The 24,379-nt window shown below is 37.9% G+C and overlaps 1 protein-coding gene across 1 annotated transcript in view; it reads right to left on the minus strand.

Moving 5' to 3' along the window:
• Positions 1–13,977, minus strand: part of Cbl (E3 ubiquitin-protein ligase CBL) — a 253,881-nt gene extending 239,904 nt beyond the window's left edge. The window contains exon 1 of the mRNA XM_065226080.1: positions 12,222–13,977. Within this exon, the coding sequence (XP_065082152.1) occupies positions 12,222–12,766 (545 nt within the window). The 5' untranslated portion in view covers positions 12,767–13,977. The remainder of the gene's footprint in view (positions 1–12,221) is intronic.
• Between the last annotated feature and the right edge of the window lie 10,402 nt (positions 13,978–24,379).

Genomic DNA, 24,379 nt, shown 5'->3' on the forward strand with positions numbered 1-24,379 from the left:
ATAGGTAAACAAATGAGGCACGCGACGTCTCTGAATCTTATCTAATGACCATCGAAAAACTTCATGTTTCTGCAACTCTCAGACAAGTGTCAAGCTTTGAAGACCTTGAAAAAAAAGTTATTAAACTCAGCAAACTTGGACGTGATCTTTGAACATTTTTAAAGAATCACGAACTAAAAAAAACAATATGTTGCTGCTTGTTGAAATAGCGGGGGGACGGTCAGTCACCGCCCACTGTCCCCTGACTACGCCTATACCCCTTCATTCGCTTTATAATTAATGTAAGTCTCAAAGCTCATCCCAACGGAATACTGATCAACTCGACAGTCCATACTCCATACTTGCAAGAGCTCAGGGCTTGCTTGAAAAAACTGAGCTAAGTCAGACACTGTCGGACACTGTCAGAGTTTCACCCCAGCTTGGCGGATGGCGAATCCCCTTTTTTGGTCATTCCCCCCTTAGTGGGTCAGTGTCACCCTCAGTAGGTAAGTCGCGGCGGCAAAATGCATTACTGCGAGAGTCAGCAAATTGCGTCGTTGCGCGCAATTTCAGTTTTCAGCTTTTGTTCATCGTCGTCAATCACCCTTCCACAAGGCGCGGACGTTTCTTTCCTTGTGCGGTTACATAAAACCTTCTGCCTTTGTGCTCCAATGAGCGGCGGCGGCGGCGGCAGCAGCAGGCAGGTTGGTTAGTTGAATTTCTTTGAGACAAATTATTCTCTTCGCGGATTGCAAATTGAAAAGGGTTCCACGAGTTGTGGCTGTTGGCAGGTGGAAGCCTTCGTCAGCCGGTCCGCTCGGGACCCGAGTGGAAATTTATGGCTGCAAGTTTTGACGGTGAGGCAGACGGGAAAGCTAACGACGACGGTGCGGTTGCGGCAAATGGTGTCTTCAGCGAAGGACTACAATTGGTATTTAATCAAAAAGTTTGCAGGACAGATGAAAACCGTAAATTTCATTGCGTCTTTTGTGAGTTTACCGGGCAAAGAGGGAATATATTTGCGTAAGCAGGGTTACATGATCGGATCGATGGGGAGCATCATTGAATGTTGTTTTGTAATGAGATCTAGCATCGCACGCTTCAAAATCGCATTTCGCTGCCACAAAAAGGCTGATAACGAAAACCACAGTTCGGCATTCGAAATTCAGTCGACCTCAAACCGGTTCCGAAAGCAACCTAAAATTACCGAAAAGCTGATTACAAATTCATATTGCCGATTTGACAATCCTCCACTCTGGTAGAAAACTTCAGCAAACCCATCCAATCATGTGGTTCGTGAGCATTAACCCATTTGTATGTACATTCATACTTGATTGCAATTTCGTGTAGTACCATTTCCAGATTCCTAACATTATTCTGTGAGTGTGTGTGTGTGTGTGTGCGGCTATGATTCGACGCTATAAAACTGTAGTCAGCAAACACAGAAGCAGAAGAAAAAAGCATCCGGGATTATCTAATCATAACGTTTTATGTAAAACATCCGAGAGGAATAACATTACGCCCTGACGTGCTCGCTCTGCTGTGACAAACCCATCGCAGAAGCAAAGTGGAGCTAGAATGGCGGAATCGGGATTATTATTCCGTGCCAACCGTTTTTGCCCTGACGAGTACCGGGCGGTGTGTGTTTCTGCTAAATCGCTTCCCGTGATTATCGCTTATTTTCCTGTGAGACTGGTCCTGGTCGCGATGCCGATGATGATGATGATGATGATGATGATATGCAGCATCGCTCACACAGTTGTCACACTGAACTTTGAAGGAAAAGGTGAATCAAATTTGCGACAATCATCAGACGCAGCTAGACGACCTGGATTTACCAGGGAGATGATTCGTTGGTTGCGCAATTTGGTGTAACTTTGGCTTGGTAAGGGAACTGATCTGGAAGCAAGTTGCAGGGCTGGCAGCGATCACTGCTGTCAAAAATAGTGATTTTAGTGACCATGTTGAAGATATAAGTAGCTCAATAGTGACTAATAGTTGTAAAAATAGTGACTAAAAAGTGACCCTGAATTTAATTAAAAATAAATTTTATAGAAAACTCTTGAGAATTTTTGAGGAGCACAGCTCCTGTGAACTTCAAAGGAAAATTCCAAATTCGGAGCATAAGTCCTTGGTTTTTTTTTTTTGAAAATACTAAAAGAGGGATTACAATTAAATCTGAAAATAACTCCAAGACATCTTCAAAGGAATTCGGAAAATAAATTCAGGAGAGTTTTCCAAACAAATTATGAGAAGAAATCTAAGGAAATTGTGAGTAGAAATGCCAATGAATTCTTAGGAGACTTTCAATGTGAGTAGAATTCCAAGGAAAGGAGTGAGATTCAAAAGGAAATCTGAAATGAATTCAATGAATATTCTGATAATCTTTCCAAAGGGTGTCTTATTGTGGAGAATTTCAAGATAATTCCGCTAAAAACTAAAAGAAAATTGAATTCGAAGGATAGCTTCATCGAAATTTTTGTTGAATATGAAATGGACTATTCTGAGAACTTCCCAAATTTTTCCCATGAAGTTCTCGAAATGTTTCTGAATACCACTGTCCTTCTTTGAAGTTTTCGAAGTTTTTCTAAATTTCTGGAACTTTTGTGCTCCCGCAATTTTCATGGAAATTAGAATGAAATAATTAGTTTAGTTTTATGATTTTCACTTAAGTTCTCATGATTTTTCTGAAGTTCATGAAACATCCATTAAATTATAGACACGAATTTAAAACTTCTTCAATAGTTTAGACTTTCTGGGAGTTATTAAAACTGCCTAAACGAAATTCTTTAAGGTTCTCTATGTTGCCCTGAATTTATCAGTATTTTTTAACAACCCATTTTTCTTAAGTATTCTAACCATTAAAAACGCTCACTTATTTTCCCTGAACTATGCTTACCTAAAGTTTTCTAAATTAGTTTGTTCGGCAAATTTTCTGATATATATCATATATTTAAAATTCCCTGACGTTTTTAGATCAATCATAGAATTCTTGGAATACCCCATAATTCCACGGAATTCCTTGTAAGTAGCTGCACATTTGCTTAAGTTAATGGAATTATTCTGAAACTATTTTAACGTCCTCGAAGTACTCGGAACTTCGCTGAATATCATGAAACTATCTAAATTATAAGTTCTCTGGAATTTCTTGAAGATATTTATCGCTGCTTGCTAAAATAGTTCTCGCATTTTTTTTAAATGAATAGAACTTCGTTGATATTCTCTAATCAACTTAGCTAAACTTTCGTGTTTTTGAAAGTTCTTGATATTTCCATGATGTAACACCCTTAAAATACTCTATTTTTATCACGTTCCAGAAGTTCTATCGGAGCTTTGTGGAAGTTTTTGGAACTTCTTTAAAGTATCTACTATTTTCATTAAATTATTTGAACTGCCCTTAGATTATCTGATCTGTGTTGATGTTCTTGAAGCTTTCCTAAAGCTCTCAATTATATTCTGTAAAGTTCCTAAAATATTTATGAAGTTTTCATAAATTATCTGATGGTCTCTGTACTTCCCTGAAATTCTCTGAACATCTTAAGGGTTCTAAATTTTCCTAAATTTACGATTATAGATATTTAAACTCCTCTAAAAAGTCTGAACTAAAGTCATGGGAACTGCTCTTAAGATCTGAAATTCCCCAAAGATCTCTAGATCTAGCTTTTCTGAGGTGCTTAGATTTTTTTTAAATTTGCACAATACCCCTCAAGGTTTCTATATTTCTCAAGTTTGCTAAACACCTGTGATGTGCTCTGAAATTCTAGGAACTAGTTTCTGAAAATTTTAGAATATTAAAAGAACCGATTTGAGGATCTTAAAGCTTCCAGTAAGTTCCCCATAATTTCAGTGTGTTAACTTCCCTTATGTTCCCGCAGTTTGTTTATGGAGCTTTACTGAAATTCTTAGAGTTTAAAGTTCCTACAATTGTTGTGAAGTTAAGGGGACTGCAATGAAGATCTCTAATACTTCATAAAGTTAATTACGAACTTGAAATAAATCATTTATTGTTTTCCTTATCACTGTGACTGATTACAAGAAAAAGTGACTTTAGTGACTTGACCTTAAAAAAGGGACTTTTTAGTGACTGGCTTGAAAAAAGTGACCAAGTCACTAAAAAGTGACTCACTACCAGCCCTGTATTAGTCAGGGTGTCCAATAACTGCAAAAACCGGGAAACTTTATTTTTCCTTAAAATACCTGGAAGGCTCAGAGAATTTAATAATTTTATTACTAAGAATATTTTAAAGAAAAGAAATAATTTTAAAATACAAGCATTTAATTTTTCTCGTTATTTTCATTCACACTTTGAACATTATAGATAAAGTGGATTAATCTTCAGTAACAAATAAATTAAAAACAAAAACCGAGACTTGAAATGTTGTTTTTTTTTTTTTGAACATGCATATTTCCCAGAAATTTTAAATTTGAAGTAGTTGTGAACATAAAAGCGATAATAATTTAAGCAATTTTCAAGAATCTGGAGTCAAATTCCATGCATTATTTTAAAAGATCGTAGAATTTTATTAAAATTTCATAGGACCTCATTTAGAGGAAGTTCTGGGAAAACAACCTTTCAGAAAAACATCAAATCAGGCCTGGGTTCAATCCCAGTCGGCGCCGCCGGGAAGTTCTGAGGCATAACATCTTTGATCACGCCTTCCTTCGGATGGGAAGTAAAGCCGTTGGTCCCCGGTTCATGAGTTGATGGGTCGATAGGTAGGGTCCAGGTGTGGGAGCTGCCTCCCTGGCGCCGGTGGCATTGGTGCTCAGCACGGAAAACAAGATCGATGGAAAAAACAAACCAAAGGAAAAAAAAAAAAAAAACATCAAATGCAATCTGCCTTCAAGGTAGTTCTGAGGAATTTAGGATTTTGAGTAGAATTTCAAGAAACCCTGAATTGAATTAAAAGCAAATTTTAAAGAAAACTCTTAGTAATTTCTGAGGAGCAACTCCTTCAGAGGAAAATTCCAAGCATGTGAGTAGAATTCCAAGGGAAGGAGTGAGATTCAAAAAGAAATCTGAAATGAATTCAATAAATGTTCGGAGAATCTTTCCAAAGGGTTTCTTATTGCGGTGAATTTCAAGATATTTCCGAGGAAAACTAAAAGAAAATTGAATTCGAAGCTTCATCGAAATGTTGAGGTATATTTCAATGGAAATCAGAATGGACTAATCTGAGGTCTTCAGAACTACTTGAAAGTTCCCAAATTTGTCCTGAAGTTAATGAAACTGCTTTTCAGTTATTTTGACGTAGGACTACGTCTTTGATTTCTATATGGGGGTACATTTTATGAAAACCGAAAATGGAACATGTAACAAATTAAGAAAGATTTTGAACGTTAATAACTCAGCTGCCCCTGGTCCAATTTCAATCATTTTATCACCAATCGATCAGAAATATGGCTACGCATCGATAACAATGCTTCCGAATTTTGATTTTTAACAAGATACTATTGAAAAACTGGTAAATGTCCAGCATTGTCCAAAAGCGTCGAATTAACTAACAAATCCACCAATTACCAATTATCTTAGGTCCTATATGCATATGCTGCTTCCCCAGCACAGTCGTCAGAGAGTAGTAAGTAGACGAAACAAGTCGAAGTGGCATTCGCCTCCGATCCTCGGGCGGGTGCGAATAGGAAGGATGGAATTGCATAATATATTGCACACTCATCGCCATACTGAGAACCACACGCTCCCAACGACCACACCACTGTGTGGTGGTGTTAGGTCGTCGAAATTAGTAGCAGCAGTAGCAGTGCTTTCGGCGTGTGGCGTTGAAAATTGTTCTCCAGTAACAACGAAAGGCTGCCTGCAAGCAGCGAGCTGCAGAGCCCACATAAGCAACCATCAAAGGAGGAAGAAGCTGCACCGCCATGCTATGGATCGGAATCAGTAGCCCTTCGTGAGTCGCTGCGGGTCGGTCATCTATGCCAAGCGTGTCACCCACGCTCCAAACGACATACAGCTCGACAGCCTCATCCGTGTTGAGCACCCAGCTCAGAATTACTCAACCATCACTACAAAACGGTCCTTTTCAGGGCCACCAAAAATTTGTTAAAGAGTTTTATTTGGACATTGGTCAAGGTCATCAGTTCCCGCAAGCAGCTAGCTATCAAGGCTTAACCTGGTCTCTATAGAAGGTGTGGAATTGTAGGCCCGAATGTATTGGTAGATTAATCATCGTCCGATCATTTTCCAGAACACGCTGGTAGGAAGTGTTAAAAATCCATATAAATTTGAAAGAAGTGGAAATAATTCGCTATGGGAGTATATTCAGTCCCCAGAAAGCCAATAAAATTAAATTTGTGAGAAAATTAGCTCTCACGAGTTCAATCTCTAGAAGTCCCTCCTTTTTTACATATTCTGCACAAACGATACTTTCCGCCTCGTCCCATTCATATAATTTGGAAGGAAATCCTGTGAGGGGTTAATTGAATGCACTTTAATACCAAAATGCACAAAACTTAAAAATTCATAAATAACAAAAACATCAAAATACACCTTTAAAGTCAGGTAGATGAATCGAAAATACTCTAGTTGACAGTCCCTTGGATTCTCTTCATCAACTTTCTCTTTGAAATAAGTACTACAAATTTGATACGCTTACAAATAAAAAAAGGAAAGAGTTAACATAATTGATGATTGATCAATTAAAAGAACTAAATGTTCACATTTGTTCCGTCCACTAGCGGTCCTACGTCAAGTTTCCGTTCGTGCCCCTAGGCACAGACCCTTCTACTTTTTTTTGTTTGAGAAACTAACCTGATGCTCACAATACTTCTCATTAAAATTTTAAACTTCCCTGAACTTTATAGGACTTCCTAAAGTTTCCTTAATTTTTTAACTGAGTGCGCTTGGAGAGTTGTTCGAGAACGGTTGTTTGTTTGCTCCGCTGTGTGCTTTTATTTTATTTTATTTTTTAGTTCGGGTTGCTTTGCATCGTTGAGTTTTTCGAGGCTTATAGTTTAATCAGTAGATAGTTTAATTTGCAAAGGTTTGTGCACATGTTTTCCCCCTGTTGCTTATGTGCTTGGTGTGCTCTCGCTTTCCTTTGTTGCCGGTGTGACTCGACCGCGCTAATCTATTGTTAAGTTTTTGCGATGAGCATTGCTTTTGTGCACAGAATGATTTGAGGGGAGGGGGGAAAGAATTAAGTGACCTTGTTTGAGCTTGGCCTGCGGCTGATCAGTGATGGAGGTGCCAGCCAAGAGGAATGCAATTATATGGGGTGGATAGATTTGTAAGGTTGAATATGTGTGATGTCGTGATCGTCTCGAACAAGCAGGTTTGCCTCTCGGTTGATAAGATTTGATGCGTAGTAGGTGTGTGCTAGTTTTATTTTTTTGTAAATTACATATATGTGCTACCCTTTGATTGTATTAAGGTTTTATTTATTAAGTTTCATTAACAATGTTTTATTGTATTTTATGATGTACGATATTGATTTTGAACAAACGAGCAAATTGTCGGAGAGGTATAGAGTACAAAAGCATTACTTTCGGTAGAATATGACTTTTGAGCGACCCAGGTTCACATCGACACATGTTTGAGCCTTGCTGGGAAAAGATATTAAGTCTGTCCCAAGCCATTATTGTAGAAAATCGTATCAGCTAGAACTCAGGTGTAACGGCACGGAAAAAGTAATAAGTAAATTAAAATTTGACGTATGGTTGATCCGGTTTGAAAAACATTGTTAGCTGCTTTCGGGGGCGTCGTTTAATTTGAATAACTTTTTACCCGGGCTTGATATATTATCAGTCGTGGTGTGATGTACATGGCTCGGTGAATTTAGAGCAACCTTTTTAGCTTACTGAGCACCCATGCCCCTTTACATTACTTATTTGATAGGGTCACGTCGTTTGCTTAAACCATGCTTTAAAAGATTGCATGACTTTCCCTTAACAATGCTTAAAAAGCAAATCGAAACATTGAACATCGCGTGAAAGTGGAATTTAAACAAGGCCTAAATAGTTTTTCGTAGCTTTTAGTTTTCGGATTTGAAAGATCGTCGGTTGCAGTGGCTTGCTTACTAGGCAGAAAAACGCGGTCCCAGACCCTTTTATATTAAAGAGATTTATAGTAAAATCGCTTTTGTATCGTGTATTTTATTTCTGAATGGCTACAACAACTTCAGTGAGGGGCTCGGTGGCCTTAGAGCAACCGTTTTTGCTTACTGAGCAGAATATCATGAGTCTAATCTCAGGCCCATCCACATTCAAGATTCGTCAATTGATTTATTTGATTATGTAACTACATGGTAATAACAGCAACTCGATGATTAAAATGGAGCTCGTCTGCCTAGTGGCAAACGTTTTTGCTTACTGAGCAGAAGACCGTGGGTTCAATCACAAGTTCCTTCGGGTTATATGAACGTTAGGACATCAATTCAGATTATCGTTTACCAAAACGAACCCTGCTGCAAACCAAACCCTCTGCCCAGTGATTCCTCGTGGAAGTGCAGAGGTGTTGTCGGCTTCCATCAAAGCGAGTGTCACGTCAACACATTCCTACCCCTTCCTTTCATGCCTGTGTTCGGGCGCGGCCAGCGCTGGTATTGCCTAGTTTGAGATCACCAGTTTTTACACATTGAGGATGATTGCTAGTCTCAAGCATCGTCTATTGGTTCTATGTGTAATTACAGCTGGTCTGGCAATAACAGAGTAGCAACCGTGGGCGGTCAATCATGCTCATGCTTCCTAAATTCCCTCTTCTAAGGGTTTGACAATCCCCTGAAGTTCTCTAAACTTCTTTAAAATGCATGTGACTTATCTAATGTTAACGGAACTGCTCTAAGCTTCTGAAATTCTCAAAACTTCTCTAAGGTTTTTTGCAGTTTTCATGAAGCTTGTTGTATTGCGCTGAATTTAATTGAGCCATCCTAAAAATGTTTAAGCTTCACTGAACTTCTAAACCCATGGGAAGACCTTAATTAAATTTTTAACGTATCTGACGTTATCTAAAAATCTGGGAACTGCCATAAATTTTCACTAATTTTCTGAAACTAATGGAACTGATCTCCCCCTGAAATTCTTGCAATTTTCGAAGCTTACTAGACTTCTTTCAAATGCTCCCGCATTCTGCTCATGTTCATACAAATTCCTGAAGTTCGCGGATCTCCTCTTAAGCTCAATAGATTTCTAAGAAGTTCTCGAAATGTTTCTGAAGATCACTGTCCTTCTGTGAAGATTTCAAAGTTTTTCTAAGCTTCTGGAACTTGTGTGCTCCCGCAATTTTCATGGAATTAGAGCTACATAATTAATATAGTTCTATGATTTTCTCTGAAGTTCTCAAGATTTTTCTGAAGTTCATGAAACTTCCCATAAATTATTGGCACCAATTTAAAACTTTTTCAATAGTCTAGACTTTCCTGGTGGTATTAAAACTGCCTAAACGATTATTGAATTTCCTCCAAGCTCTCTAGACTGCCCTGAATTTATCAGTATTTTTTAAGAACCCGCAACTTTACTGAAATTAAATGATTTGCCTTGAAGTTTCGACAATTTTCTTAAGTATTATAATAACTATAAACGCTCACTAGTTTTCCCTGAGCTTATCTAGGCTTACCTGAAGTTCTCTAAATTTGTTTGATAATCCTTCAAATTTGCTTAAGTTAATGGGATTATTCTGAAGCTATCTGATCGTCCTCGAAGTACTCGGAACTTCGCTGAATATCATGAAACCATCTAAAAATATCTAAATGTATTAGATGTTCTCTGGATTTCTTTGAAGCTTGTTAAAAGTTCTCGCATTTTTTTAATCAATGGAGGAACTTCGTTGATGTTCTCTAATCAACTAAACTAAATTTTTGCATTTTGTAAGTTCTTGAAATCTCCATGATATAACACCCTTGAAATACTCTCACGTTTCCCGGATGTTCATATAATTTTTGCCACGTTCCATAAATTCTCTCGGTGCTTTGCTGAAGTTTCCGGGGATTCTCTGAATTTCTCGAAACTTCTTTAAGGTTTCTTCAATTCCTTGAAATTATTTCTCTGATCTGTCTTGATGTTCCCGAAGCTTCCCTAAAGCTCTAAATTCTATTGAGGATCCCAGTTCTGCTTGGAAAAAATTGAATTCCCGTAAATACCTTTAAATTTTCCTGAAATTCTCTGGGATTTTGTGAAGCTACTGAAATATTTCTGAAGTTTTCATAATTACATCCCTGAATCGGAACATCTTAAGGGTTATCGATTTTTTTTTTCAGCATTTGATTTTTTTTTTCTAAATTTACGATTATAGATCTTTAAACTGCTCCAAAAGTCTGGACTAAAGCTACGGAAACTGCTCTTAAGATCTGAAATTCCCCAAAGATCTCTAGATCTAGCTTTTCTGAGGAACTTAGAACTGCTCAAAAATTTGCACAATACCCCTCAAGTTTTCTATATTTCTCCAGTTCGCTTGACACCTGTGAAGTTCTCTGAAATTCTAGGAACTTCATAAATGTTCCGGGAAATTTTCGGATGCTAAAAGAACCGCTTTGAGGTTCCTAAGGTTTCCAGCCAGTTCCCATATTTTCAGCGTATTAACTTCCCTTATGTTCCCACAGTTTGTTTCTGGAGCTTCACTGAAATTCTCAGCATTTCTTTTCATTACTCAGAACTTCTCCAAAGTTCCTACTATTGTTGTGAAGTGAATGGGACTGAATTGAAGATCTTGAAAGTATTTCATCATGAGACTCCAATGATTGCCTTGATGTGTTTTTCATTAAAAAATTATACATAGGGTATACGTCCCTAACCTCGGTCTAATATGCAGCCATAGATTACGTTTTTAATCATAACTCATCAATTAATTTACCTGCAAACGATATTCTACTGCTAAATGGTATGCTTAGATATGCTTATCATGTCGTTTGCTATCAGGAACCGCAAAAAGTTGAAAAACTTACTTTTTTTAAGACAAAAACTCACCAGGGAAATGTATGTAATATCGGTCTATTGTCCCCAAATTGGGTCTATTTATGGATGCAACTTCGTCCTATCCTGTTTGATTCTCAAAAAAAACGCTCTTGGTAACGTTTTCTTATGTATTTTTTTTTTATCACTATCACTGTTAACTTAATACTCTTCATTCCTCAAAACATTTCTTAGAGAAAATTTTACGAAAACTACATTAAATCACTCAAGTTAAAAATTAAAAATTAAAAATTTCGCTTATCGTCTTTCGACCGCAGAATATCTAAATCAAAACATTGTGATGTTCATTATACAGATTTGGCAGAAAAAATCTCCCTTCCTGTTCGTTCCTTATCATCCAAATGCAAACCACATTGTTGACGTTACTCTTATTGCTATATGCTGTCAAATGAATTTCATGGGCCAAAGTTAGGAACATAGAAAAGAAATGTGTCCCTAAAGTTGGGTCCATGATTTACTTGTGAAAACGTTGTTAAACAATTAAAATAAACATAAAATATTCAAACAGTAACTGTGAGTTTTACGTCTAGTGTGTATTATCAGGTAATTCCATTCAATAAATGCCATAATCAGGCCATTTGATGATCGTCAGTGCAACCTTCCCATCTTAACCTTAGAAGTCATGGCGGCTAAAAACTCCGAACAGAGTGATATTCTCAACCAGTTTTATTACTTACGAGAGCTGAAAATGTATTGAAATGTTGTGATATAAATTGATTTGTGTGTGGTACACATTTATCAATCATCAGTGATCAATATTTTCCTTATTTTTTGTGTAATATTCCTTAATTAATTATTTATTTGCGTGATAGGCCGAATGAAAGGACTAGACCCACATTACATACCGTAACCCTATTTTACTGCATTTCAATTATATAGAGCTGACGTTAAGAAGCATATAATATCAACATCCAAACAAAGGCCCATAGGACTGCAACGATTGAGGTCATTACCATTAAAGTAGCATTTTTCACAAAACTAAGTGTCAATGAATCCGAGTTATTTAATAAATTGCGGTAGAATGTTTCAAATATCAAGAAATCCAGGGATTTTGCAAAATTACCAGTAAATTTGAACAAAATTGCCTACATCTCTTTTTGGCGTTTCTGCTGAAAATACTTTTCACACAAGGGTTTCAGCATCTGAATCGGATGCAGGGAATCCACATTTAATAAGAACAATTACTAGAAACGCACTGGGAAGCCATTTGAGAGGTAGATCAATTTCATCCCATATCGATATGTTCAAATTTAAGATTTCAAAAATTTCCGTCAGTCAAAGTAAATCATCCTGCAATCAATTTCATGCCACAAAACACTTGCCTATTTCCGAAGCGTGACTTCCAGAAGTCCGCCGCATCCGATTTCGTGATGCGGAACTGATCCCCGGCGAACAACCCGTTCGGGAATATCGCCTTCAGTTCGCTCAGCATGTGCGAAAACACCAAACTCAGCTTGGTGAGATTTCTCCGGTAGTGCGAATTCTCGTCGAACATTTTCTCCTTGCCCTCCTTGAACAATTTGATCGCCTGTTTGCACTTTCTCATCAGATTGTTGATGAAGATGTTAAAGTGCTCGTTCCCGTGCAAGAGGTGCATCTGATCTTCGTACTTGGAGTAGATCAGATGCAACCGCTGGTACGTATCCGGCAGGATGTCCAGTATGAAGGGGGGCGAGTTTTTCAGATTCATCTTCGACTGCTGGCAAAGCTTGACTACTTTGTCCATCAGCTTCCAGGTCTTCTCCAGGGTCTTTTTGTCCGTTAGGAACTTCTGCTGGGCGCAGGCATCGGAGATTTTGCCCTGGATCTTGGAGAAGAACGAGATGTTAGTTCTCGGCTGCGGACGAGCTCGGTTAGTAGCCGCCATCTTGACATTTATCAAAACTTTCAACCACAACAACACATATACGGCCCTCCTCCTGTTGTTCGGGGGCTCTGGCCGCACTGAATCGCACTCTACTGCCCGAAAATAAAATAACACTCTTCGAACACTTCTTCGTTCTCTTGCTTCGTGCTGGACCACTGAGTGAAAAATCTCCCCCGAAATCCCTGCTTCACCAGGGTTGAGATTCTTCGATTCCACGGCTTTCACTTCCGGCGAACACTTGCGATCGCTTCTTCACCAATCTTCGTACATTTTGAACGACCGATTTTCCAACGCAAACAAAATATTTCACGGCGATAAAAATGAACAAAATACGCGACACAACTTCTTCCTCTCACTGGCCAGAGGATATATACAGAGAACAAACTACGAAACCCACAAACACTATCACACCAATACGTCAGTGCCGCTTCACTGTATTACTGACTGCTTCTCCTGCTGATATTCTTCCTCGCTTGACACTTTGCTCCTCAATCACCTCTTCTTCTCATCCCGCTCACACTTGTTTGACGTTCAGCCGAATGCTTCTTCCGCTGCCGCCTTCTCTTCGCCCACACACTTCCTTTGGGGCAATATTTACCAACACACTGGCACCTTTCACGAATGCAATCAGCCTCCACACACACAAGCGAAATATGACATATGCATAACAACACAGTTGACAGAAGCCTTTCCCGTACCTTCTATCTCATCCAGCTTCGACTGAGTGATCCTGCACCCTTCGAGTAAGAGCGAGTGCGACAAGATAACTGTTGTTTGCACACTGCTTGCACTACCTGCTGGTGCACTCGCGATGCTCTTTTTAGGACAGTGCACTTTCTGATTGGGAAATATCGCAGCCTAATGCCACTTTGCGTTCACCACACCAGCACCAGACTGCTCGCTATACCACTGCACTATATGTGCCAACTTGTGTTTCACGTTCGCATTGATTGCATACTCAAAGTGCTACGCAATGCGAGTTTCGCTTCTTGTCCGACATTCGTTCACAGAGCACTGCACGAAGCGAAGATTTCACAAGCAGTCCGACGAAACACGGCCACGATGACGATCCGACCCGGATTGCAGTAGCACAGCAGCAGATACAGATACAGATGGAGATGATAGCAGCGTAACCCGATGATATGCTATCAAACAGCGACGATCCATCGTGAAAGCTCGAAACAGACTGAAGAAGAGTGTGAACTTTGCGTGAGTCTGCCTTGCTCGTTCTCGTTGTTTGGGTTGTTTGCCTACAAAACACCAACACACTATCGCGGGTTGTGGCATTGGAAAGTGTTTGATGCTTTGCGATTGTGTTGGTGCCCAGGGGAGACTTTTGCTTGTGGAGATTTTCTACGCCGTACGGTTGGTAGGTGTACTGTGGAGAGATGTCAAATCCGTACGAGGGACTTTCAGCTGGCGGACGATTCCGATTGGTTCTCTTCGTTCTCTTGCTAGGCTGGTTCGATGTTCTAATTGGAATCCAATAAGGCTGTCCACGAGACAGTTGCGATCAGCTTACTTTTTTGTTTACCAAGAACTTTTGACAGATAACAGTAGAACTGACAGTTCACTCTCATATGTATTTCATCTTTGTTTATGTTTACATTCAGCACCAGTTACACCAGATGTTGCTACGAAACTTTGGCACGCAGAAAAAAAAAACACAGGTGTAAATTAACAAAATATTTCGTTATTATGTAATACGAAATTTCTATTTGTTGCAGTTCACTAAAAAGATTCAAATAAATACAGAAGTTCTTTCAAAAATTGTTTAAAATTGTTTTTTTTTCAATTGTATAACTAATTATTTTTAAGTGCACGTTTCAACAACATGTGTCAGCCTGTATCGATCGGTTGTGTAATATCACATTGTACGATGTACATCGATTTTGCGAACAAAATTACATCCATTGATGTAATATTGTATCTGCTATTTGCTATTACATCATTATTTCATACATCACACAGCAAAAAAAAATGTAATATCGATCAACGTAATTCAAGCTGATGTATGAAATAATGATGTAATAGCAAAAAGCAGATACAATATTACATCAATGGATGTAATTTTGTTCGCAAAATCGATGTACATCGTACAATGTGATATTACACAACCGATGGATTGACCTGGTTGCATCAGTTTCGATGTAATATTCAACAACTTTTTTTGCTGTGCAGCTTGAATTACGTTGATCGATATTAAATTTTTTTGCTGTGTACTATTCATTTGACTCATAAATTTCATGTGTGCTTCTGGGTGGATTCTGTTTATGTGTGGTCACCTTGGTGGTCACATGAAAATCAAGTGGAATTTTGCATGAAAATTCGTCAATAAAAATGTGTGGAATTCTATAAGTGTAGTTGAAAAGTTCTTCCTTATGGAAAAGCTGCCTTAAAACTTTGATAATTCCTGCTAAAATTTAACTGAAATGGTTATGCAACTTTACATGAACGTTTGTGTGATAAAGTTTAAACACAGACAAACAGACGTAACACTTCATTGTGTATCTTCGTTCACGCATTTAACGGTTGATTTAAATATTATCAGTTTCGCGAACTACTCGCCGCAGCGCTGGCATAGGATAACTTTGACGTTTCTATTCATTCTATAAAACTTGTATGCAATATTGTTTGCGAGTTAGCGAGCAATCTTGTTTTCCGCGAGAAGCCAGAGAGATGTCGCTACTGAGGTCCTATGTTTTGAGATACTATGTTTTCAAGAGAAACTTTTTCAAAGAGTTACGTCCGTTTGTCTGTGTTTAAACGTCATGTATTATGTTTTTTTTTTTAAATTAACCTTACAAATAATGGGTTGTTAAGAACCGTTACCATTTAAAATAGTTGTTTTCTCCATACATTTTCGGAAAGAAAACTATTTATATTAGAACATTTTTACTTATGGTTTAAGAATTTTAATGGTAATGGTTATGGTAGTCAGTAAGATCCATGGATGGTTTTGTATTGTCAGTCAACTTTACGTGAAATATATCGCGAATTGGTAATCAATAATTTACAGGCAACCTATTCGCGATATATTCCACATAAAGCTGATCGGTGTTACAAAACCATCCATGCGACCTACTGACTACCATAACCATTACCATTAAAATTCTCAAACCATAAATAAAAAGGATCTAATCAAGAGCAAATTTTCATTATGTCGTAAGTAACATTCGCACCAATCCGAGAAAAATAAAGGTTTTGTTTTGATGACCGAAAAGTTATTCCTATTTCCAATTAAACACATATAATCTCATAGTGATAGCAATGTTTAACATAAAGGGTGATACGGTCAAAATTTGGTCAAGGGAAAACGCGTGTAAATCGGTGAAATCGTTTATTTAAAAAATCAAATTAAATTTCTTTTTCAAGTTCAATTAGTATAAAATTCAGGAAAAATATTCAGTTAGGCTTCCGCTTTTCCAAATCCGAATTGCCGGGCCTTACGCTTGACCCCTGCCATCAGATTTTGTACAGCCACCTTGTCCACCTTCTTCGCCGCAGAAAGCCAGTTTGCCTTGAACTGCTGCTCGCCCTTAGCAGTTTTTTTGGTCTTCTTTAGGTTCCGCTTGACAATAGCCCAGTATTTCTCAATTGGGCGGAGCTCTGGCGTGTTGGGAGGGTTCTTGTCCTTGGGAACCACCTGCACGTTGTTGGCGGCGTACCACTCCATGGCCTTTTTACCGTAATGGCAAGATGCCAAATCCGGCCAAAACAGTACGGAACAACCGTGTTTCTTCAGGAAAGGCAGCAGACGTTTATTCAAACACTCTTTCACGTAAATTTCTTGGTTGACAGTCCCGGAAGCTATGAAAATGCTGCTTTTCAAGCCACAGGTACAGATGGCTTGCCAAACCAGATATTTCTTTGCGAACTTTGACAGTTTCATGTGCTTGAAAACATCTGCTACCTTTCCCCTTCCTTTTGCCGCATAAAACTCCTGTCCCGGAAGCTGCTTGTAGTCGGCTTTGACGTAGGTTTCGTCGTCCATTACCACGCAGTCAAACTTCGTCAGCATCGTCGTGTACAGCCTCCGGGATCGCGCTTTGGCCGTCGTATTTTGTTTATCATCGCGATTTGGAGTCACTACACACAAAAAACAAAAATTGTATCAATAAAAATCATGCGTTTTCAAAATAAAAGTTTCCCAGCTTTGATAGTTTTAACCATGAAAGTTTTTAAAACAAAAGTATTTGGTTTGGTTTGAAAGTGTATTTTTCACTTTTGACTTGTATTTTTAAAAGCGCATATTTTTAAAATGAAAATTGTTTAACTGTCAAAAATACCTTGTCATAGCAACGTTTTTGGCAGTACTGGACATACATTTGCCGCTAAATTTAACCTTAACGTCAAAAGTCGTTATCAATATAATGTTCCTTGTGTGGAATGAAACTGAAAATCAACATTAAATCCGCTGGATATTTCAGGCAATATTTTTACTATTGTCGGCGAGATTGTCGGTTACGGAATCCATTGTGACATCATTATTTAAAATTGTAAGTATTAAATTATCAATGTTATTGTGTGAAGTTATTTAGATTTTTTTTTCAGACGATGAAATCTACCAATGAATAGATCCGAATCAACCCTAGAATCAACAGTCAGCCGAAAAAATCCACCTGCAACTTTGTGATATCGCAATACGATGACAACGATTTTCTACTCACTGAAAACCTGCGGATGATGTCTTCCGAAACCCAGCATAATTAATATATTTGTATTCATGTGGATAGTAGTAATAAATATAGTTGTAGTCCTTTTTTAATTTATGAAACATTTGTTACTATCGATTGAATAAATATTTATTATAATTTAAAATGAAAATTAATATTGTAATGTTGAAAATGCTTGTATTTTAATTGAAAATATTTTTATTATAGATCCAAAACGGCACATGTTATTACAACTTTATCAAACTTTCATGACAAAGGTTTGATTTGATACAAAAATAATCCACTTTTAATTATAATACTATCCTGTTTTTCATTTGACAGTTCTACAATTCATTTTGAAAGTTTCAACTTTTAAAAGTAGCATGCGAGGAACTTTTGAATTGACAGTTAACTGATTTTTGTTTTGAAAGCTAACCGCTTTCTACCAAAAAGAACCAATGCAAACTTTCAATTCTACCAATGGTATTTTTAATTTTAGCAACGGTTTTTCTTTGTGTGTACCTTCTTGTAAGTCGATAGTCCGGCTCGTTTTTTGGCTCGATGCACGGTTGTAGACGATACACCCAGCTTATTTGCGGCATCTCGGAGAGAGAGGTTAGGGTTTCGCTTGAAACTACCGGCAACTCTCTTTGTCGTCTCAGCGGCTTCCGGTTTTCGATTTCCCCCCGATCCAGACTTCCTGGCTGTCGACAAACGTTCCCCAAATACTTTAATTACATTTGTAACGGTTGATTTGGCAACTTTTAGCGATTTTGCCAACTTTGCGTGCGAGTAGCTCGGATTTTCGCGATGCGTGAGCAAAATTTTGATACGCTGCTCTTCTTGCTTGGACGGCATTTTGACAACTGAAGAGTGAATTCCAAAATCAAAATAGGAGCAACATTCTACACACACTCACCTTCAAAATGAGGGGTGTTCAGGTTTTTTAAATGCAAAATTGAAAGAAATACGTCAAGTTGATATTGACCAAATTTTGACCGTATCACCCTTTATTTAGCCGGCTTTTAATCATACAAAGGCAAATCGCTAGCTTTCATGCTAAGAAATACTGGTTTTTGAGCTAAAGATATTATACGTCGTTTGGTGGCCCCTATTGTTACTTAAGTCAAAGTATATTTACCAGGATATTCGGGAGAATTATCAATTACGTCTCCTTACGTGCCGCCCATTCATCATTTTAGGACCACCGAAATCATCTTAGCAACAAACAGTTCGATTTATTCACTTTAATCATGAGAAAGCGAAACGACGAACGTACACTTTTCACGGGTTTCTCAGCGCTGTTACTCAAGTCAAACGGCATCTCCATAGAAATCGGGTGACTTAAGTAACATCGAAAACTATTTTGATCGGAAGGTGATTACGTCAAAAAGCAATTTGACTGGTAAATAAATTTAAAAATGAGATGTGATCCTATATTCGGACAGTATATAGTGTAATAGCAGGAGAATCGATTGACACTGATAGCTCGACTTTGTTTACCTTTGTTACTGTATGTATGTATGTATGTAAGGTAGCCACCATCCTTTCAAGACTTGTCTTGTATGCAGCTCCACTTAATAGCAAGATCAATTTGAGCTACCGATCTGAATTCACAATATCGCTGTATGAAGGGCCAAAAACGGAAGGGCGGACCCGTAAGCAGAGACACTTACGCGAAATCCACGGGAATTTAAGAATCTCCTTCCAACGATACGCTCCAACAAATCGAATAACACAATTCGCAATACTTATTAAGCTTCCTACTGGATGGTTTGTTAAGAAGGGCGCGTCAATCTCCCTGAAACTGTTGGAGTAGAATTCACATCACCACAATCGAATCGGTAGGATAAAGAAAATGATAGTGTTTATTCTCTCCTAGACTCCAGCTGTCAATCATACCATCGTCCAGTTTCAGTTTGAATGATGCCCTGATGCTCCCTCCCAACCCAGTATTTATTTATATAATGAAAATATATGCAATGGAGAAATAATATATCAGAACATCAAAATATGGCATAATGAAATACATTTATGTGGATAATATAGTTGCTACTGCAATGAAGAAGTATTTTACATATAATAAGATGCAGCTCTATACCTCCTCAGCTCACAATGGCGGGTGGATGCAACACTGAAATGTATAGGATATATAATGCAATTCAATCTATTTGCTCGAATGATACTAACAATAATGCTAAAAATTGTGATGATTAACTAACATGACGAGAAATAACCTGCTTAATAATTATATACATATAATATTATTTAATGTTGTTATTTCCTCTGCTTCATCAGCTTCATATTATTTTCGATGACTTGCTTGGGTTACTGAAATATTAAGGTAATAGTAATCATGCAATGTGAAAAAAAAAACATTTTTTAGTTTTGTTATTTATAAATCATTGATCGTTGGTAGCATCTAGTCTAAAAAGGGGACCTGTATAATAATTATATGCATATAATGTTGTATTATTGTTGTCATCTGCTTAATTTTGAAGTATATGAGTAATACAATACAATAAAATACATCAAGTGAACAATAAAATGGTGCCTTCCTTTTCTCATCCTGTAAATGCATTGTTATCAAGCAACGTTTAGATAAATCAACGCCTAGCGCTGGAACAATAAGACAACACGATGGCTTCCCACATGCGTAAGGTACAAGAAAAGATCCCAAAGCCCGCGTCCGACACACAAAACCTGCAATTTCAGCTTTGACAGAGCTACAATGAGCGATTTTCTGATCGCCTCTTCGCGAAGAGTGAAGAGCAAAGAGTAAGTGAGATAATGACAAAATCGCTCATTGTGACTCTTATGCAGCAACATTGGCTGGCATTATGAGCATGCATGAGCATGATTGACCGCCCACGGTTGCTACTCTGTTATTGCCAGATCAGCTGTAATTACACAGAGAACCAATAGACGATGCTTGGGACTAGCAATCATCCTCAATGTGTAAAAACTGGTGATCTCAAATTAGGCAATACCAGCACCAGCCGCGCCTGAACGCAGGTCAAGAAAGGAATGGGTAGGAATGTGTTGACGTGACACTCGCTTTGATGGAAGCCGAGAAATCCTCTGCACTTCTACGAGGAGTCACTGGGATGTTGGGTAAGAGGGTAGGGTTTGCAGCAAGGTTCGTTTTGGTAAACGATAAGCTGAATTGATGTTTAAACGATAGGGAGGGGTTACTGTATAAATAAATAAAAAGGAATGATCTCAGCCAAATAACCAAGTGGAGCTGCACCAAAAGGAATATTATAATAAAATAAAAAGTAAATAACAATGATAAGCTATTTGATACACCTTCTGGTCCTTCAGGATCTACAGGAAAACTTTTTCTAGAAATGAAAATTATAGTTATATAATGATAGTTATATAGTGATATAATGAGATTTTAAAAATGTGAAATAAAACTAATTTACTAGTCATGCAATATATAAAATAATGTTAAATAAACAAGTATTACAAAATACAAATAAGCTCGATTTCAGTTAACCTCAATACATTCAACTGATTTCAACTTCTGATATTTTATTGTAATTGAAACAAACACCCTATTATGCACCATGGAATTCTTAACGCAATATGGAATGCTTTTTTTAAAATATTGGTAAACTTTCATAATGCATCAATAGTCAGAAAAATCGAGGTTATTTGGACAGTTAACAGTTTTTATGCAATTGTTATCATGCATTCCAATGTTTTTTTTTGTATTTTCCTGAACGAAGGCTGAAAATAGTGAATCATTATAATATTAATCTAAAAATGTCGAAGAGCTGAAAATAAACTTAAAGATTTAAATCAATGCGTCCAGCCTAAACGGAGGGCTCGCGAACACAATAAGCTTCCTCATCACTCATATTCAGAATTTGATTAAATAAGTATTTACAATTATACAAATAAATATATCAATAAGTTATGTAACTTTCTATCCTGGAAAGGAAAAATTAAATGGTTAATTTCACTGTCATATAAACGTTAAACATACATTAGAGAAAATTAAATGATGTTACGTTGCTTCTTCCAGTTGTGTTTTGACCCTGTTATAAATATTTATCAATGAATATTTAATAATAATATAATAGGACCTAGGATGTATTCAAACTCAAACTATATCAAGATGGAAATAAAATCATAGTGAATTATTCGTATACACCTAACCGTAAAAAGCCGAGGAACATGCATCATGCGACCGTGGTCATCACTCTGACAAATGTAACGATGAACGATGAACATACATAAATCTCGAATACTCCCCAGAAGGGACGCATCCACTCCCGCAAACAATGCATCCCATGGTCAATCCGGCGCAACCAGCATCCCGCCCACGCATGCCAACACCACCATCAGATAGGAGAAATTTTCCCCTACCTGATGGCGGCGCCACAGCGCGCGGGCGAGCCACCAACCACACCAAACCGACAACCAAACGCACTGCCCACAAAGCAGACACGTCCCCTCGAAAATGCAATCGAGAAATGTGTAAGAACAATCTTCAACTGGAACATACTCACCAAATCAATACATCCGGGAGCGCATTCGTGATGCTTATCTTTCTCCCTTCCTCACTTTTCGGTGTGCGTATATTGTGTGCGAGAGAAAGAGCGGGCAGCTAAACGAACGAACGAGCGACACGAAGTCCACCGAAAACCGCTTCTACTTGCTAGCTATCTGCCGGAGCAACGAGCAAGTCGCCACCGCCACCGCACCCTCATCAAGCAGGCCGTAGAAAATGTCAAACTTTTTTTTCTGTCCGCCCCGATGCTTTTCCTCACTCTTCTTTTCTCTGACGATTATCCACACACACTAATGCAAGCGCGCGCGCTCACACACTTTTGCTGCTGCTGCCGCCTGAATAAATTCGAACTTTTTGGGGAGCAGCCGCCGTACAGCGCACATATAGAACATCATCATCATTGTGCGGGGAGCTTACTTTTTTCTCGATTCGTCGCTCTCGCTCTGCACCAATTCAAAGAAAAAAAATGGTTTAACAATCTTCCACTCCTTTCCCGCACACCCGACGCAATTACTTCATTCGCGCACTTATCCACTAAATTATTACTTCTATGTTGAAATAAAACAATTTTTCTCTTTTTTTTCTTTGTACAATATTGTTCTTGCTTCTGTATGCACTCGGCGAAAAATTCGGCATAATAGAGACGCGGAGGGCACAATCTGCTTTTCGTTGGAAAATTTCCTTTTTTTCCTCTCTAGAGGTTGCCGTTGCTAAAGCGCCCATTACACATGCCAATATATTGACAATAAATTGACATACTGACAATATTATTGAAAAGATGATATTGATGATGATGATTGATGACAAGTATTGACGAAAAGGTGATTTTCATTTCACTTTGTCAATACTCAGAATATATTGACAAAAAAAAAACAGTCAATTCTATCAAAATCATCAATATGCGAATATTGACAACATCAATGGCAATACGTTTGAAGCTTTTTAACGTCAATGTATTAAAGTCAATAATACTTGTCTCAATTTCCCCACACAAGAAACATGGATCAGCGGGTCAAAAGAGAAACGTCATTGCTGGACCTATGGAAAATACTAACTGCACACTGAATTCGGATAACCTAAGTCGGTAAAATTTTACCCGGTTTTTGAACTATTGAAAAAGTCGGTAAAATTTCAAATTACCATCACTCGTAAGAAATCAATAAAATCGACACATTATCATTGAATGGTTTTAAATAGGTCCGTACAATTTCATAATAAATTTCCAAATTGTTGGATTGGTTGGTACTAGAAGTACTCAGAGGGAGAGATGGGCGGAGAGAATGTTTTGAACCAAATGAACTGTCAAAATCTGAGCGAATCGAACATTCCCATTAGAATTTTTCCGCAGATTTCTTATTCTTTCTAGAATAAATTTTAGAGTATTGCAATCGAACAGAAATTCAATCCCCTTTATGTTTTGTGTGCTTCTCAAATTCAACTAGTTTTTGGAACCAAAAACAATATTCTAACTCTATTGATTAATAAGTGATCTTCGTTGGTTAATGAATGGCACCAATCAATGTGCAAAATATTGCGATGCAATCAATTATTATTTTGCACGTAAATCGAATCAAAAATAAAAGTCATTTGAAATGCTAGCTTCTAGCAAGGGTTGCAAGATAATTTAGGAACAAATCCTTGCTGCCGAATTGTATTTTGTTTTCTCCGTCTATCTCACCCTCTGAGTGTTTCTAGTTGGTACTATCAACCGGTCGAAACTATCGATTTGAAATTGGCTCACTACTTGACTAGCCTATTGGTCCCAAGCAAATCGATTAACGTACCCCATTCTAGTCGAAATTCTAGTACTACTCTATGTTTGTTTTGATTCTCTATGTAAGTTTGACAGATAAAATGAGGGGTTAGTGGATTTTCCTATGTTTCGAGGGGTGAATCGATTAGCTTGGGACCGAAGATAGTACCAACAATCAATACGAAACTATAGATTTTAAATTAGCTCACTACTTGACTAGCCTATTGGTCCCAAGGAAATCGATTAAAGTACCCCATTCTAGTCAAAATTCTAGTACTACACTATGTTTGTTTTGATTCGCTATGAATGTTTGACAGATAAAATGAGGGGTTTTGGATTTTCATATGTTTCGAGGGGTGCATCGATTAGCTTGGGACCGAAGATAGTACCAGAGCTGAGTCAAAAAGTTGAGCACGTTTATTCGGGACCTTCTGGTCTTAGAGTTTCCTCTATGATAGTACCAGAGCTGAGCCAAAACGTTAAGCACATTGCTTAACGACCTACTAGTCTTATGTTGTTTTCGTTTTTGCGGTGTAGCACTGGTGTAGTGTAAGCAGGAATAAGCGCGAGTCTTTGACAGCTCAACAGCATTTGCTTGTAAACAAAGGTGCATCCTATATCTACACCCTAAAATATTTCGGTGTACGGCAGTGTAGCACCGGTGTAGCTACACCGCAAAAACG

The sequence above is a fragment of the Ochlerotatus camptorhynchus genome, unplaced genomic scaffold (genome assembly GCF_037179485.1).
Source record: "Ochlerotatus camptorhynchus isolate MF236.1 unplaced genomic scaffold, CSIRO-AGI_Acam_v1.1 ptg000244l, whole genome shotgun sequence".
Classification (NCBI taxonomy): Eukaryota; Metazoa; Arthropoda; class Insecta; order Diptera; family Culicidae; genus Ochlerotatus; species Ochlerotatus camptorhynchus.